The sequence below is a fragment of the Conger conger genome, chromosome 4 (assembly GCF_963514075.1).
Source record: "Conger conger chromosome 4, fConCon1.1, whole genome shotgun sequence".
In the NCBI taxonomy this organism is placed as follows: domain Eukaryota; kingdom Metazoa; phylum Chordata; class Actinopteri; order Anguilliformes; family Congridae; genus Conger; species Conger conger.
The window spans coordinates 49,491,772-49,510,951 of record NC_083763.1 but is presented as its reverse complement, the minus strand read 5'-3'; the positions used below and the strand labels follow the sequence as shown (position 1 = coordinate 49,510,951).

Here is a 19,180-nt window from a genome sequence, read left to right as displayed (position 1 = left end):
GACACAGGATGCCCTGATCTTTGCTACCCCACTCACAAAGCTTCCTCATAGTCGACCACCCTGCATCCACCTCACTCTCACGCTGTCCCTTTATTTCTGAGACTACAGTCAAATTAATACCTAATCATCATTCAAGGCAACAAACTGACTTTATCTCCATTTGCCACAGTCCCATTGCGAATTGCACGTCTGCATTCAATGCTGGGGTATCGAGGTGGGAGTGTATGTTTAGGAATTTCCCATCCCCACTTGCACCCTCTTTTGGTTTCTCTTTTGTCTCTTACTCCATCCTGCCCTCTTTTCCTCTGACTCATATAAGCATACGATTACATAATGGCCTAAATATAGCCCGGAGCCAGCAGTGAGAAAGTGGCAGCGGTTAAACAGACATAATATGTCAATGAACCAGCTCCTCCTCCGAGTCTAGCAAGGCACTCAGGCCGGAGCAAGGTGTCCAGGCGAAACGTCAATCACGACTCCCGGCAATTTGTTCTGCTGAATCTAGTGGAATCTATCTTAGCCCTCTGCCCTCTCTTTCTCTTATCCTCCCTCCCTACCTCCCTCTCTTTCCCCCTCCCTCTCACTCTACCTGCCTCTCTGGGCCTGACTGATCGATGCAGGTTACCATGGGTTCTGCTTACTAGCCTCCAAAGCACACCATAATAAAACCCTGTTAATTAAGGCAGAGGACTTAAAGCAGTAATTATGGAATGGAACCCCGTGCCAGTGCATCGACAGCTGCTTGAATGGGCAACAGAGTAATCACACCAGCGACATGTCATTCAGTTTATCCGCTAATTGGAATAATTGGAAATTGCAGGGAGCAGAAAGGCGGAGGGGTGTTATTTAGATGTGCCTTTGAGTCTGTAGTAAATGCAGGCCTCCTTAAATGTTCTTGCACTGTAAACGGCAAAGCAGGTTCCGCAGAGTGCTTCTTGCTGACTTCACTGAAGTGAGGTTTTTCCACTTTTCGGGACAAAGTGTCCAGGATAAACTGCTTCTCTGAGTGACAAGAACGCTAATGGTTTTTTGCACCTGGTTGCTGCTGTGTCGGCCAACACCAGTGGGGCTCTAGCCGTCATTTTGCTGAACCTCACCTTTCCAACAAGGTGGAACAGCAGGGCTCGATGCTAACATTTTTCCCCAAGCTGAAGAATGTAGGAGCACACTAATGCATTAAATGTTAGCAATTAGTGAATGTGCTTCAAGATGATCTTTTCGAGTCGGCACACCGAAGCAAATGCTCCTGAAATGGAAATGCTGTAATTCCCCCGGACGGCATGGTTTCCAGGCTGAGCCGAAGCTCCCCTCTTGCCCAGCGCAGCAAAGAAACATATTAAATGTTGTTAAACTCTTGGCTCACGGTTTATCGCCAGTCGTGGCGCAATCCCACCTTGCAAGAGCAGGGACACCAAATGACGAGCTGGAGGGGAGGCCCTGCTATCAACAAGCCCATCCGGTAAAGTGAAGAACAGGAACACGTCTGAATGATGTGTGCATGGTTTAACTGCCCATAAATTCCTTTGCGGGTGTCAAGGCGGGCAGAGTGGTGTAGGTGTAGTTGTGCAGTCTGTCGTCACCCTCCGTATTTACGTTGCCACCGGAGTACAGCTTGCATCGCCTGCCAATTTATGGAGTAGCTTCATTTGCACATAATTCAAAACCTTGCAAAACCTTGAATATCAATGGTTTCACAGCTGCGATTGGTATACTCTCCACCACTTCTAGGGATTGCTAACCCATAAGTATTCTTCACTAAGGCGACAGATTGCAATTTGCTTGTGGCCTTTGTATTCAAAAATATAAAATGAAGGCAGGTCATTTAAAATGTGACTCTGCTAGGCTAATTGAATGAAGGATCGATCCTTTCCTCCAATTGATGCTAGCTTTTGTGTGGAAGTGGTTAGGATACGACTTCTCTTCAGTTGCTGCTAGCTCACCTGAAAATAGTCACAAAATGCATCCAGTAATTCATATTTTGAAAACTTTGACTAAATTTCAGTTTGGATGTGTGGTCTTGTTCACCAGGACTGGGTACAGTGACACATTGCCATCCATCTGCCCTCACAGAGTGGCAGTCCAGATCTGGTGACACTCAATCATACAGAGGAGTGGAGTGATAAAAGTGGCGAAATGGCATGATGAGTGCTAGTTTTCAGTTGATGGGCACAAACACTTCAGAGTTGTTGTTTTATTTTACTTTTTTAGTTTTTTTAAGCTAAGCCCAGAGGACGAGTTTTGTTCATTCTCCCGTGTACTTTCTCAAGGTTTATGTTTCGAACACATTCCTTTGCCAGGTTCACGCCTTTTGTGCTATAGTTAGTGAATCAGTTTTTAAGTGAGACATTATGGTTTTCTTAATTGGACAGCCCTACACTGTGGTGCTCTTGAGGATGAAAATGGTAAGCATTTTCATAAGTGCATCTGAGGTTTTTGAGAGAGCCTGTTTTTAAAATGTCCTCTTAAAGGTACAATAGGTAAGATTTTTGTGTTAAAACATTGTTACAAGACCTTTGTAAATCCCTTCCTATCATTGAAAAAGGCTCACTGACATGTTGACTCACCTTCTGCCTGTGTCTATAGTCCTTCAATTCGAGCTTCCAAATATGCGGTTGACGGGCCGGCACTCTGTACCAAAACATTGTGTAGCTGTACAATAATTCAAGCTCATTGGTTGAAAATTGCCACAACCAAGGGCGTTTCAATGTCAGCGCGTTCACAGAGAAGGGGTAGGATAAACAGTGTTGTGGTTTGAGCGTGTTTGTTCCTCTTTTGACCGTTAGAAGTCCGAAATTACCTAAAGCAGACTCCCTGTTCCTAGTTTCACATCTTCTCTTTTCCTTGCTCTACAGACAGGAACCCACTCAAACATAGATTGTCTGAGTTTGTTCTGAGACTTTGTCCTTTTGACTACTGTCAACATAAAACATGAAATGTGTTTTTGGAGAATGATGCAATTGTGGTGCAGAAGGTGCCTCCTCTTCAGATGGGGTGGACATTGCAAAACCTTCACAAATGGTAGTAGTGGCAACGTGGGCACATATCTTTCACACCCTCATGCAAATACTAGCAAGTACCAGTATCCTCAGACTATCACAGGAGAAGAATGCCGAGGGGAATTTTTACAGTGTTAGCTTTTATGAGGGTGCTCCCAAATGGTGACTGTCTCACTAAGCACAACTTGACACTTGGAAGTAGGCCAAAATGATTTGGGGCATCTTTTCACTCCCATAATATGACCAATTATTTTCTAAAACAATTTAAGATTTGCAGCATGCTCAAAGGATGCATTTCCAAATTTTCTGAGTTCACGCTTAAGGTTAACTGTGGTTAATAATTTTGGGAGCATATTACCCCCCTTGCATTTCATAGCCTGATTATCAGCTATCATTAATAGTAATTTACAATGATGCTGCTGTTACAAGCCAGTGTGGACTGTATATATGCAGAATGATTTTGTAGCACATTGAAGTCATGGTTTAGTCATAGGCGCTTTGCAGAGGGAAGTATTTGAAACGCTGTAAAATTAAACGTTTTTAATTTCTCATTTACTGACTGCCTACTATTGTATGACACCGATGCTAAGCTCAGTTAAACACTTTCATTCAGATTAATCAGAGAGAAATCCTGGATTTCCAGCACTATTTGTCAGTAAGCATACGAGATTGGGGATTAATATTAACTAATTCATTCAATACAATTTTGTTTTCAGAGCTTCACTTTCTGCTGTAAATGGTTTCAGAGCTGTCGGAATCGCACATTGAATTCATTAGTGATTTCCTAGCGATCAAGCGCATTTTACTGGGCAGTAGTTCAGTGACTGCATGGAATCAAGTGCAGTGGAAGTTCATTTGTGTTTGATCACAAGTGAGCAACTTGCCCCAGCTAGACTTCCTTTCCGCAGTGAGGATGAGGGCTGTTTTTCAGCTGCCATGGAAGTGTACAGGAAATGGCGGTATGTAACAAGATGAGATGAACACAATTCTAAGATAGTCATGTGGTTCCTATGAAATTAAAGATAGAAGCCCTGTTTTAGCCTTGCTAATAACATTGAGACAAGAGATACTCAGAAAGATATTACTGGCTTAATTTCCTGTACATAAAAGGGAAATTATTTTGCAATAACCTTTACTCTGAATTTGGAATCAAATCACATGTCAGTCAAAATAGAAATAGTCACATTAAAAGAGGAATTGTAAAAGTTACGGAAGAGAGACGAATTCGGTCACTCAGAGAAGTCAGAGAATGGTCTTAATGGTCCTGAACTCCATTGAATAATTAAATTGAAAAGATAAGATAACATAGCGCAAACTGGCTTTTGAGACTCTTAAAATCAGATTATTTTATCTTTATTGAAGGGCATTCAAATGATTAATTTCTAAATTCACTTCTGATGAATGGCTCTGGCCTGTAGTTGGCTTAGTGAGTGCCATCTGGAATCTTTAACTGTGCATATAAATAGTTGATACGTTATCAGAAAATAAATGTAATTACCACCAGAGCTATCATTTGAAGTTCACTACCCAGCTTCTCTGGTTGTTATTCCATAGCATCTCATCCCGTTTAGCCCCTATTTATGAGAACATGGACACTTTACAATGCTTCTGGCAACAAGATTATATACTTTTTTTTTAATATTGTCATCATCGAGGTGTTTGGCTCTTCAGGCTCATTAATCTCATCCTGTTGTCCTAATCACATTGTCTTGACAGTGTTTGCACCATTTGAAAATTAAAAGAATGAAAGTGTCCAGCTGTAAAACTTTCCAGCTACCTTAAATGCAACTTTCAATTCAAGCCAGCCCCACATCTTGCTACCTTTTTGATTTATGCTATGAGGCATCGTTTCTCTTCTGAGTTATTGGCGTTTCTCCAATCTTTAGAGGTAAAGGGCGTGACCGTGCAGCTCGACCACCGGGTGCTCGTAATGAGGGGACCACAAGGCGACCAGAGCTGGCAGACCAGAGGGGTCTTGCTTGGATATAGGATGTATAGTGGGGCAGTTCCCTTAGCAGCCTGGAATGCTAACACTAGCGCCTCGAAGCGGATGCGTGCAGTAATAGGCAGTATAAGAGGGTGGTGAAAAGTGGGGCGACATGAGCCGACCTTGGCTGACTGGTCAGGCAAGCAGCAGTGGTCTGGACCTCCTGCCGGGGTTCGATGGCACAAGGGAGTCCGAAAGGCCGCTCACTGGAGACGACAGACAGGCTCCAATAGTGAGTGCTCATGGGTGTCCCTGTTCTCCATTTGGAAAGCAGTTTAGGAGGATTTAGTCAATGGGCAGACTGACTACGTCGGGAGGGAAATGGACATGCATAGTTCGGAGCAGGGTGTGGCTAGCTTGGACACAGTATTCTTTCCCTGTTGGTAGTTCTGAGGGCGTTGTTTTAGGGACGCTGTTGTTGAAGGGCGCAGATTGGCCGGAGCGCGCTGCCCTCCGCTGTAGCAGCTGCAGCGGCGCAGCTTGTGTTGCAGTCCCGCTGGGCCGGCGTCTCCGCTCTGACATCACCAGCAGCCAGCAGCCACACTGCAGAGAGGGAAGAGGGGGATCCAAGACTCATGAGTCACCATCTGTGTGTGTGTGTCTTAGGGGATTTAGGGGCGTGTACACTTTTTAGTGGCTATTTTCTCTCTTGCTTCGCCTGCACACTCGCATTCACTTGCATTGTCTATTCATTCCTGTGTGTGTGTTCCTACACAACCGTGTGCTAGCGCCTCTCTTGCATTTCTCCGGCAGGGGCCAAACTCTAAAGTAGACGCGTGCGTGCGTGCGTGCGTGCGTGCGTGCGTGCGTGCGTGCGTGCGTGCGTGCGTGCGTGCGGTGCGTGCGTGCGTGGGCGTCTGCCGCAGTGCTCTCTGCAGATAAAAGCGCTGTGTCCTTCGGGTCGTAAACCCTCGTGATTTAGTGCCGCCGCGCATGGGTCTGCCAGGCCCGCAGAGCCACCGAGCCCCTCTTCCACAGAGCCCTGCTACAGTGCACTGCCTCAGAGAGAGGAAGCTCAGCTACACAACTGCACCGGAGCCGTGCAGTTTACACTGGCCTTAAACACATAGCAATGTCACTGTTGTGTGTGTGTGTATGTGGTCTACATTACATTTTGTTGTATGTGAAGGCTGTATGTAATACTGTACTGAGTACAGAGTAGAGTGTGTCTGCTTTATTACATTTTTAACAAGTTAATATAGTCCGATGGTAATATATTGCGGATTAACACAATTCTGTTTTATTATTGTGACTAATTGCAAAATTAATTTACTCTGCTGGCATTATTTTTGCAAATGAAAACACTATCATTTTACAGGTGATTTTTATTGTGAGTATTTTATTGTGTCAGTGAAATTCCACAGCACCCTCGGGCTGGACCCTATTTTAACACAGGAGTTAATCGACCAAGCCGTATGTTTTCGGTACCTTGGCTTTGTCAGTGAAAGTATAGGAGGGATGCTGTCCCTGACCCAGCTCTAACACAAGACCGCATTAGTATTCAATAGCTTCGGAGCAATCCCGGGACTCGCAGCTCATCAGAAACCTGCAGAATTTATCATCGTCCTAAACGTGCTACCGCTACTGTGACCAAATCATTCTGTTTGCACATAGACATGATTGATATTTCCGCCAGATTAAATTCCACTGCGATGGGTGGAAATCGTTCGTGATGGACAGGTTTAGTGCTGATTTTAGATCAATACGGCAAATAAAAAATGATATGCAGTATATCTATTTTTTCATTTGCTTAAGCTTTGCGGGATAGAAATTTCACAATTTAACCTGGGCCAATGTATTAACAGATCAGATTCAATTCTCTTGTTGGTGCCTTTATATAATATTTCTGTGATGGTAGCTTGTTTTTTATGTTTTCAGCAAATGTGTTCTCAAGGGGTGAGAAAATCCATATTTTGTGACCTTCCTCAGTGAAGATTAAATCGATCCCGTTTTCACCGCAACAGGTTAATTTCAAATTATTCATCACCTGCACTGTAGTGCAAGGACAACAGGGAACAGTGGACTTTGAATACTAATACAACTAGAGGTTTTCAAGTTTAATAATGAGTAAATTAGAGTTTATTATTCTCTTCAATCTTCAGCACAGTCATTCAACAGCAAAATTGGACTCCAGTGACTGCATAGATGCATTCGCACAGGATTTGTATTTATTTGAAAAAATGGCAGTAGGTCTAGTTATTATTTGAGTGATTGATGAGTGTTTACATGGCTTTGGTGTGTAATTACACTGGGGGCTCACTGATCAGATGATTCATATTCTTTCAAGTCTCGATGTGGAACAGGAAACAACCGACTTTCTTGGTACAGTCTAGCTCTGTGGTGAAGTGACCAAAACGGCCAACGCCTTCACTGGTTAACATAAAAATGGAGTGATCCTGCATTATAGAATTAGAATGTTATTTATTCAATTTAAATTTAAATGTAAACCGGTTAAGGTGTTGGCCGTTTAGGTCAGGTGTTTTTAAAACTGTTGTGTATTTCGATTGGAGTTGTGGGTAGCCTACAGCAGTGGGGTCGTAGAATTGCAGAGTAGCCAAATTAACATGACACCACTGACTGGAAAATACAACAGGCTAGGCTATGGCAAGCACTTTGAAGAGGATAATCTGTAGAAATAGTTTAAAATAATTTAAAATATGTTGCATCAAATTTAGGTTCTACAAGTATGTGATATAATTCGCAACAGATTAGTACAACAGTTCTCTCGATGAAGGAAAACGATAGCAATCCTCTAAATGCAAGTTAAAAGCGATTCAACCAGAAAGGAGCATATTGCACTGCACGTCACTTGTATGATTACTAAGGACATGTTGCCTCTACTTTTTTTGATTCCATAGAATTTTTAGAGTCAGAATATACCAGCATGCAAGATCATTTCAGCCAAGTTGAGAAGGAACAGACTACAACGAAGATATAGTTGGGAAGATAAAATTCGAAATTGCTGTTTGTTGCTTTTCCCACTGACGGCTGACCTCCCTTACATCAGCGACATAGGCTACTTAACTGTTGATGGATGGGAAATAAAAAACGCTGTGCTGCAAGCTCACAGCACAGATGAGAGGCACATAGCCTGAAAACACCAGTGCTGATCTTAGATTTGATTAGAATCAGAAACATATTTTTATTACCTATGAAACGAAAAACAGCATGAGATGGGTTTTAAGGGAAACGCGACAATGAGAAATTACACTTCAAGTGTTTGACAAGTTGAGTTCAACGAGTGGTATTGCCAGCTTTCTGGACACAAATAAGGGACCTCGCCATTAAAACAATCCCAAACAAATACATTTTTGCGACTGTGTGGCTGGGAGTTGAATACCTAAATCAATTGTGAGTTAGTGTCCTTGACCAATAGTAGACTAGCTATAAACGTGGAAAAACTGGTTGCTTGTTACTTTTCCATGCAACCAAGCAACCAGTTTTCTTAAAACTAGCCAAAAAGCGCAAACCTGCGAAAATGGCAATCCCAACAATTTATCAATATAGTCTTGCATAATACCTCAAAAAAGTCTGGAAACTGCAAAAGCCCAGCAGCAGAGTAGGAGACACCAATACATTACGTGTTACCTCTTATCTCAACCGAGCAGTGTCCTACATTGTGCAAGCTGGTCCCATTTTTATGCCAGTAAACTGTTTGAGGCGGTCGACACCTTGCCCACACAGTGTCACGCGCTGCTGCCATTGGTGTGACTGCGAAGGCCTCAGCAGGGAAGAGAGGATGAAGGGTGAAGTGCTTTGTGGACTGTCCAAACTGCATAACGGAGAAATCGTCAGAGCAGAAAGTGCATAGTCCCTGAAATGTTCAGCATACGGGGGGAACATAAAGTACAAGGAATTCATGTTCTTCTCAATGTTTGTGTGTAATATTTAATTTGTTCCCCAGCTGTTCAGGTGCTTGCTGCCCATTATCAACATCCTGTAATAGTTCTTCTGCCCTCTCGTGGATTACCTCCTCCACCTACCTAATGAGCACTTTGGGAAAAGCGTTCTTCCCTGGGGAAAGTACCTGGAGCTAATTTACGTCAAGAAAGAAAGTAGATGAGTAGGAGCAGATTGGACAAAGTGGGCCATTTGCCTCATTTCTCTTTTTTTGGTTCGCTGGGGGTGGGGATTCTTTTAGGATTACACCGTATTTACTGCAGTGTATTTACAATTGCGCTGCTGTGATAAAGGGATGGGAAATGAACCTGTCAAACAACTGGCCGTTTGTGTCTGGCAGAAATTGGAACGGTTGAATAGAACCACTCTCTTAGCGCGAGGGGCAAACGAACGCCACGTCTGCAGCTAATGATAACTCCTGCTGCAGAGGTTAATTAAGGTTTTCAGAAGGCCTGACAAAGGCCGCTATAGATCTTTCTTCAAGGATTATGTGAGCTCTCGGAGTGCATATTCGCCCGGAGCGTAGCTGGAGACGGGAAGAGACTCAATGTATGGATAGCTGTCTGAAAGAAACCAATTACGCAGGCCTGCCTTGGCGGTCCTTAAGCCTGGGCTGCCGCAGTACTGCCTGATGAGTATCAGAGGTCAAGCTTTTCAGACTGGAGTAGGAAACACCAAGCTGTCACTTATGCATGGCCAGGACATGTTGGTTTTCCTGAATGGCTTCGCTAGAGACTGAAACCTCAGTTACAAATGTCTTTCTATAACTGCTGGTACTAAAGCCAAGATTAAACTTTAATTTACTGCTGTAAACATTCTGTAACAAATTGTTGTGTACCAGATAATGTCTGTGTTATAGCTCACTATGGGCATGAAGGTTTTAGCCTAAATGAGAAACTCTGAGACATGTTGTCTGTCTTGATTGAAATTGTTTTTGCGGTGGCAGCAAGTCAGAGAACAGCTTAGTTCAGAGGTTTTATATGTGACTTAAAAAAAAAATGAGGATTAGTTATTTTAACATGATGGTATTAAATAAGAAACCAGTGATGATCACTACTTACATTCCCACGACAACTAACTAACTTTCCCAGTATTTCTTTGAAATGAGTGTTTCTGTGTTATGCTCAGTCTCTATGATCTGTTATTTTGACTGCTTTAAAATTATCAACTGCCTTGATTTCCTTGGATACTAATCTGTTTTTTTGTACTACTGAAGCATGCTGTTTACTAATCAAACTAATTAGCCTAGGTCCTCCTGATGAAAACAAATGAACATTTTTCACACCTGAGCTTTAGGCTAATGCGATAATAGCAAATAATTATATTAGCACCACTACAAGCAATTTGAAAGGTGTAATGGATAATAAAGTCAGATGAATATGTAGCTGTGCCATGTTATTTATGTTCATGACAAGGTAAAGGTCTCTGAGAGGCAGACCGTGTTGAAAGCAACCATACGTGCGTGAGCAGTGTTTACTCTTGTCTGCGGACAGAAGCCGCGTATTTCAGAATTGTCGAAGGCTTAGTCAGTTACCACCACAGATGTGCGAAAGCCCGCCATTAGTTTACACTTTAATGTCTTTTCCTCATCATTCTCGACGACAGCCGCTGTGAAGATTTGCCGAGGCAATATCCTTGGTGGAGAACAGCGACAGGAAGCTGTATGTTTAAATGTCAAGAAGATAATGAATCCTCACTCAAGCGTCTCATTCGGTTTTAAGAGGGAAACCGGCTTTAATTCCCCACTTGCACTGCACAGAGAGGTGTATTCATCTGAAAGGTCGTTTTTTGCAAAGCAGAAATGAGCATAAACGGATGGGATCCACAGGAAGGGGCGCACAAATGGAACTAGTCACGAGCACGTTGCCAAATGCGTCCGTGGGACACAAGAGCCGTGATTGAAAGGAGAGTGTGAGAGAGCTGCCGGAGAGGTAGCAGAAATAAAGGGTGACGGAAAAATGGGGGGCACCGCCCAAATGGATTGAGGATTAAGTCGAAATCCCAGGTCACCTGCCGTTTAAACACTGAGTCTGCATGGGATCTGCATGGAGTAAGGATTAGATGCTCTGAGCCTTTACGGAAGTAGTTGTGTATCATTAAGGGGAGCGTTACTTCCAAAACTCAAGTCAGGCTCAGTGTTAGGCACTGTGCCATGTTGGCTGCTCCTGCCGCTCTTAGAGGTCATGGCACGACCGGTCGATTCTTCATCCCCCCCCCCCCCCCCCCCAAAAAAAAGAAGCCGCACTAACCTCAGACGTTTGTTCTCCATTACCTGCGATGCCGCTCGCTGCCTAATGGAGTGAGCCGTCAGCTGAGTGCCGCAGAGCGAGGCACAGCCAGACCCGTTCTGACCTTCAGTCTCAGTCTCACGGCCAGTCTCAGAGCATTTACACACAGACCCTACTGAGAGTTTACACACAGACCCTGCTGAGAGTTTACAAACAGACCCTGCTGAGAGTTTACACACAGACCCTGCTGAGAGTTTACACACAGACCCTGCTGAGAGTTTACACACAGACCCTGCTGAGAGTTTACACACAGACCCTGCTGAGAGTTTACACACAGACCCTGCTGAGAGTTTACACACTGATCCTGCTGAGAGTTTACACACAGACCCTGCTGAAAACTGGACTTTATGCTTCAGAACCGTACTGTGGAACCTTACTTTACTGCCACTTGTGTGCTTTTTCAAATATACATGCATACGTACATACATATGTGTGTGTGTGTGTGTGTGTGTGTGTGTGTGTGTGTGTGTGTGAGCAAGAAAGAGGGGGCGAGAGAACGTGTGCATGTGCGTATGTGCTCATGCAGAGATTTAACAGCCTGGATTACCTCAAGGATCCAGAAGATGTGTGTTATCCATACAGGATACATCTCCATTTTTATTGATGCCCTTCAAGAGAAGTCAAATGGCAGGAATCAAATGCCTGTTTTCCTTTTCCCCTCTTCTCTGCTTTGAAACATTTTGTTTAGGTCTACAATTGATGTTTTTAATAAGATATCTTAAAATATAATGGTCAGTGATTCTTCCATTGATCTGTCCTATTTATAATTAATGAGGTTCAGGGGTCCTCGTAGAAAGCAAAGGCGGACTCGGGACACCTCAGCGCAGTCAAACAAAATGTGCATGGGGCGTGGACCACGCCTAAGATGGCAGCTGGAATCCATCTTGCAGATTTCAACCACCGCATTTATCATCCGTCTCTTTTTCCACTACATAAACACCGAGTGCGTAATTACAGCTGCGCAATGCAATCCATTTTTTTCAGCTGCCCGTTTCAGAAGTCTACCCTTCTGCAGAGCTCGGTCCAGTGTAGGACTGAGCGGTTATTTTCATCATCCATCACGCAGGGTTCAGTGGCCGTCCCATTCCCCGGGAAGAAGTGTGTGTATTTCAGTTTCACGTGCAAGGATGTTGATACTAGGAGCTGCCATGCTGTTTATTAGTGTGGTTTGGGTATGGGAGATGTTCTGCCCTGTACCACATGCCTGTTTGCCATTAAAGGGCAATGATACGTATGGAGGTAACATTTCCACTGTGTCCTGACTGGGGGCCTTTGCATTGCTGTGGATGCTTATACTTATAGTACACCTTGCTGTGCCACATATTATTCAATTACCAACAAGCTAAAAATTCTGTGCACCCATGTCAGTTATAGATATGTTGGTCTTTGTGATACTGGCGAGGGAAAACATTTGTTAAAATGACAATTTCATATCGTGTTGCTGCCAAACATGTCTTATATGGTGATGGTAGTAGTGGTGACTGTCAAGTATTTGAGTCTCCGGCTGGTGAGAAAAGCTCTATATAAATGCAAGGAATTATTATTAGTTTTATCTGCTACACCCAATAGAATAAATAAATAATTCCTGCAACTCTTGGCTAGGATGGTTCAGTCTTCTGACTGTAAATCCCTTATTCATACATTTAGCAAACAAAAAGATTGCATTAGGGAAATCCATTCTGACCTATTGGTCCTCCATTTCCTTACAGCAACTTTTTAATTAAAATGTTTGGCTGAGTATTCTGCTTGCATTGTATTTGGAACACTTTAACATCAATCTTATTTCTGTTGTACGTTAGCCTGCTGCAACCTGCACTTTTTGCTTTGGATTGTGAAAGGCCTGCACTGTTTTTGCTTTAGATTGTGAAACTGTGGAACATGATTAGTATGACTATCAAGAAGGAACTGAACATTTTTCGATTAACCAATCTGAATGTAAATTTTCATTGTACTGACCATCTTTGTGAGTCCTGAAATACACTTTCACCTGATGGTTTATTCAATCTGGGCTTAAAGACAAAGCTTGGTTGTAAGAACTTCCCACACTCATTTATTTATCTTGCCTAATGGCCATACTGTAGTCAGCAACTGTTACCTGCTAACTGCAAACCATCATTTTCTGACAGCTTTAGCCGGGACTGATTGCTAGCAAACCAGCTTGGTAGTCATATAAATGTAGTAAAAAAATTTATTTAAAGTAATTCCATTGGATGTATAGGTGCTGGTGCCCTGAGGAATATCACTGCCTGACATCCCAAAATGCATCACTTGCACAGTCACTAATGTTCCCAGCATGTCAAGAGTAGTCAGAGATCCATCTCTGGTTGCACCAGACTAGGGATTTTCAGTATTTCCATCATTCATTTTCATCGTTTCATTTTTCATCTGCTGACATTTAATTGAACAGCGAGATTTTTTTGTTGCCTTCTTCTTGGTGGAAATGAACCTTCTTCATTGTGAAATCCTTGGAGAACTGTTTCGAGGAACCCATGGTTGTTAACACCAAACAGAACAGCCACTGCGGTTGGATACTTTAGAAGGCATGGAGTTACTTCAGAATATAAAGTTCAGCCCTGGAATTATACTCACCTGCCTCATTGAAGCCCTAATGAGTATATCACCTGGGTCTGGGCCTTTTTAAAAAGTAACAAAGAATAATCCAAAAGGGTTCCTAAACTTTTGCACAGGGCCCTTTTCCTTTTTAATAGTTTATAAACAGTAACATTTATATTTAATATTTTATTTTATTAAAATAAAAAAAGCAATCTTGCTTTAAAATTAGCAGACAGGTCTAATGTTTAACTCCTTTTAGAGTTCAGGTTTGCTTTCGGTCACATACAGATGAATTGTAACAGACATTTAAACCAGGGGTGCCCAAATTTCTGCTCCCCATTGTAGCTGCAGTAAATCAAGTCTTTTGTTGCAATTTGAGCTGGTGGCCTGTTATCTTTACTGCCTTGTACAGAATCATACAAAGATAATAAGTGAAGTATATGTTTACATTCTGTCCTATTCTTAGTGCCATTATATGTAGGCCTATTTCTGCACTCTATGATTTAAAGAGCCTTTAGTAGGCTATGCGTTTTGGCTTTGTGCTTGTAGATGTGTTGTATCTGCCAAACAGTATTTTTATGTATTATAAACTGAGCAAAGGTTTACCAATGTATCCCACAGATTGAAAAGCACCAAGCAGCAATAATAATATAATTTCACCCAGCTATAATTACATAATATGTCAAATATAGGGCAGCTCTTTGACATTAAATTCACAATTAGGCTTACTCGTGTTGTAAGTAACGGGCTGTGATTGAAACCATGGCTTTTATACAGTTGATGTAATGGAGTGTACGCTTTCATCTGATAAATTACATAAACGGAGCGTGAAATTTAAATGAAAAAAAAAAAAAACACTGACCTGATTAGCCTGCCTCACATGAATTACAAGTACCGTGCAAATAGAGAGTGCTGTCTCTGGGAGTACCCTGGCCTTACCAGGAAACATCTGGCACCAGAGCGATGTCGTTTTCATAATTGATTGGACAGTTTCAATAACGGCTTTGTACTGCACTCCGACCATCCTGTTTGGAGCAAATTTTTGGAAGGGGCTGTTATGTTTTACTAAATTGTTTTGCTTTTATGCAAGATGCACCAGTGTGAGAAAATATCCCTTTTGATTTGTGTGTGGCCTCAAATCCACAGAAGAGCATATGACCTTTCAGTAACCTTTGGAAAAAATACACAGGCCACGTGGAAACAATGGGAATGTTGCGGAATTAGCGCTAACGGTGCTTAGTGATATTGTTTGCATCTCTCGGTAATGGAAGTCCTGCTCTTTTTACCCACAGATTAATGAGCTCAGCCATGTTCAGATCCCAATCATGTTGATGCCTGATGACTTCAAGGCCTACTCCAAGATCAAGGTCGACAACCACCTCTTCAATAAGTGAGTGCCTCAGAAATGCTCTTCAATGCGGCGTGTTTACTCGCTAGCCTGTGAAAATGTGCAGATATTGGAGTGGATAGATTCAGTTTATACTGAATTAATGAGATAAAGTTGCGACTTGACTGAAACACTAGGATGCCTTCCAGAACCACAAAATGAATGTTGAAATCTCTGGTTTAGTTATTAACATTGCTGCTGGCCATTTAAACTGTTGCTAATCTAGTCATAAATTAATATTTCAACTGATAACCCCACTAAAATTATTTTTTTTAATTGTCCATTTTTTAAACATTGTTTTTATCAGAGTATCGGAGTCATCTTTATACTGTACATATAATGACCATAAGCTTGTTTCTTGAGTTTACCATACTTTTTTTTTTTGTTTCATACAGGAATTCAGTTTAGGACTATGATTCCCCAAAACTTTCTGATTATATAGAGACATTGGCTGGGATTCAATCAGAATTTGTCCATGACTGATGCAAATGGAAGAGTCGGTTTTTCTTCACAAACTCCCTTTGTTAGTGAGATTTATTTAGTGATTTTGCTGAACACGCCAAAGCATGTTTGTGAAGGGGAAAAAAATGCAGCTTTGAATTTGTCAATGAAACTCAAATTTAGACCAATGTTTCATGCCTAAATGTATTATCAGAAGAAAGCTTGGATTTTAAAAAAGTGCGGATGTTTTTCTGTGATTCTATAATCTATTGCATGTGTTGGGGGAAAAAAAACATAGCATTTTTGCCTACTCATTTCAATATCGATTTTGCTTGTTTTATAGGGAAAACATGCCAAGCCATTTTAAGTTCAAGGAATATTGTCCTCTTGTCTTCCGCAATTTAAGAGAGAGGTTCACCATTGATGATCAAGACTTCCAGGTATGTGAACTTTGCCACACTTTCTTAGTCAAAAACATCTTTCCTGTCTCAAAGAAAAAATATTTTGCCTGTTAACTGTTCAGGGCTGTATTTCATTGCGGTCAGTCATGGAGATCATGGAGTTATGGACGAGTCAGCCTGTTTAAGATCAGCTAATGGTAATTTTAAGTTTTAATGGGAATGGTTTTTCTGCTCTGTGGCCCAAAGAATCCACTCCACCATAAAATATGTTATCATAACTTAATAAAGGGAATGATAGACCTTTTATATTTAAAAAAAGGAAGGGCCTATCTGCGAATAGAAGAAAACCCACAAAGACTAGTGGGTGGTTTTGACTTGTTGCTAAGCTGTAATAGAACCCTAAATTATGGCCAAGTTTGTTGCGATTGATGTCCAGCATGGTGATTTGTATGGTGCTTGCTCTGAATATCTTCAGTGCCTTTCTGTTATTGTGATGGAGAGGTTTCACCATTAAGCCATTATTTATGCTTGTCTTCTCTCTGTCTCAGAGCCAAGTCCTCATTGAAAGGAAGAATGATGGCTTGAGGTAGACGTAGAGTTCCGGGAAAATGTCCCTTTTTGAGTAATTTTGAGTAATTTTGAGAACATTTTTGGAATTTTGAGGAAATTGGGAACTTATACTATACCGTTAACAATATTTTTCATAAATTGTTTGTATGTCTTTGGTTTGTGATGGAAACAGGGGCACATAGCTACTGTGTCATTGTCTCAACATTCAGAATAGACCAAAGGTTTTCTGGAAAGTTGAACACTTGAGTGGACCAATATAGATGCGTCTATTGCAGAGGCTCCTTTCTGTGGTTTCCCTGTGCAAGAGCTGTTGACTACAACTCTGTGTTCTATAGCTAACATCCACTGCCGGACTCAAACTTTCGAACCTCTGTACACGCTTTTCTTTTGAGAAGGCGGTCATGGTGAAGAAAGCGCTACATTAGCGGTTCTTATCTGACCGATGTTGACCCTGTCTGCGGCATTTAAACAGCAACATTTAGAAGTGACGACGAGCGAGCTGTGTAATACGGTCCGCGTTCGACACATGTGCTCCGCCTGATACTCACTCTAAGCAGGGTAAAGCAGGTCGTAATTGCTCTCTTGAAAGGCAAGGTGCAGGACATGATTAATGAGAAAAAATGCTCTCAGTCGACGTTCAGTCTGTTGTCATTATGGGCGCCATTACGGCACATAATGACAGCAATTTTGCGCACCAAAATGGAATGATTTTGTCTGAGTTTCCTTGAGTCGCATCTAATGTTTTTAAGCCTGTCTGCTCCACATCGAATGACTGGATTCAGAATGTAAGCACTTGCAGCTTTTCAGTGTTTGTCGGGAAGACTAGTTGGTCAGCATGATTGGGAGATGGCTTAACACTACTATTGTAAAGTGATTGGAAAAACCCTCCTGAGAACATGCTATGAGCCCGTGGGCTACGGGGCCAAGCATCTCTCAACTCTCCATCTTGGCATAGGCTGCAATTTAAGTCAGATTCCCCACGTTTTTTCCTCCAGCTCAGAGTTCCATAACCACCAGCTGTTTCACAGGGATTAAGCTACAGCCGTTGCTGTGGGCACTGAGGTAGGCAGGCTGGCAAAGAGAGCCCCCACCGTGCAGAGATGTCTTCACTCGCCGAAACCGCAGGGACGCGATGGGGACCATTCAAAGAACGGGCCACGCGAGACAGCCTCACGCTGCCCTCAGCATTTTGTGTTGGATTCCTCTCATTCTTGTATTCTTGTTCGATTCTTTGGCATGGCAAGGAACTTGTAAACGCTTGCATCGGCAATGACTGTCGAACATAAATCACTGTCCAAGAGCGTTTAGCCCCTCGGCAGAGAACGAGGAAAAAACTTCTTTTTTTTTTTTTTCCATAACATCGGGGTGAGAACTTCAGTTTTTCTCTCACAACAGACACTGCCATTTGCCATCAGCAACAGGAGAGGAGGGCCACATCTGTGAGAAATTTACACACTCGTAATAAGCACCCGTTACGAGAATGCGGTTAAATTAAAAACTCCTGCACTGGCGAGATATTCAGCGAAACCCTGCGACTCTGCGGCAGGGTTCACTTCCCATTCTCGTCCGGCGGATTAAGACCGATGCGCCTGTAATGAGGTAAACCGCGGCTAAGCGATGCGTACAGGCCGAAGCGTGCGGGGGATTAGCCGCTAAGCTAAGACTCGGAAATCAGAAAATAAGGGTGAAAGCTTCACACTGGCCCCGCGTCGGGCAGAGAGCGTAACGGGCAGGGAGCCTCTCTGTGTCGGATTTCCCCTGAACGTACAGCTCAGGCTAGTGGGTTAGGCCCAGACGGATCGACAGAGGCGGCCTCAAGCAACGCATCGACAGCAGCCTCGCAGGCAGACCGCAAGGGCACTTATTTGACATTCGCACCTGCCAAAAATGTGAAATGTGAAGACGCATCACCGGTGAATGGCCTCTCATTCGATCGGTCATGCGTCACATCCTCTGTGGATCTTTGTTAGGCGAAGGCAGTTGTCACGCACAGGCCGCAAAGCGCGAATTGAGACATAACGCGGAGCCAAAACAAAGAGCCACTCTTGGGAGGTGGTAATTTTCAGTTCCGCCGAGCACAGCTGTTAACCCAAGTGATTGCACGGAAAAAGGAACATTGAAAGCCCACACAGCTAGAATATTAATGATGAATAATGCTCTCGATTTTCTGTTCGTTCTTATCGCGCCTCTAATGGGACAAATGGGAGGGCGGTTCCTCGCCCCGGTGTGAAAATGACTCTAAATGAGTCAAAATGCGCCACGTTCTGTTCTTCGGCCCCCCCGGCCGAGGAACAGATAATCAAATGTCACGCTTGGATAAAATCACACTGATGGCCTGGATAAAACGTGAAGGGGTGAAGATGGATTTTGATTCCGTTCGGTTCAGCTGCGCTGCCCTTTAATCAGAAGCGGGAATGTCGGTTTGGCCGGACCAGCCCTGCAGCTCCTGGAAATGTAGCAGTGGGAGTCGGAGCGGTTTGGGAACCTCTAGAGTCAGTATTCCCAAAGCGCCAGACCGAGGGCCAACCGGAGCCGGCCTCCCGTCTGCCTGCCAAAGGCCTTCTCGTATTTCTTCTTATTTACTCTTTCTGCTTTCAGATAGAACTGTTTATTTTGTTTGTAAGCATTTTTAGGTGCAAGATATTTATGAATTGGTG

General features: G+C 42.9%; 1 protein-coding gene across 2 annotated transcripts in view; it reads left to right on the top strand.

Moving 5' to 3' along the window:
* Positions 1 to 19,180, top strand: part of pip4k2aa (phosphatidylinositol-5-phosphate 4-kinase, type II, alpha a) — a 51,741-nt gene that overhangs the window by 16,489 nt on the left and 16,072 nt on the right. For both annotated transcript variants that reach the window (XM_061240463.1, XM_061240462.1), the window contains exons 2-3: positions 15,017 to 15,114; positions 15,896 to 15,992. In XM_061240463.1, coding sequence (XP_061096447.1) covers positions 15,017 to 15,114; positions 15,896 to 15,992 — 195 coding nt within the window. The remainder of the gene's footprint in view (positions 1 to 15,016; positions 15,115 to 15,895; positions 15,993 to 19,180) is intronic.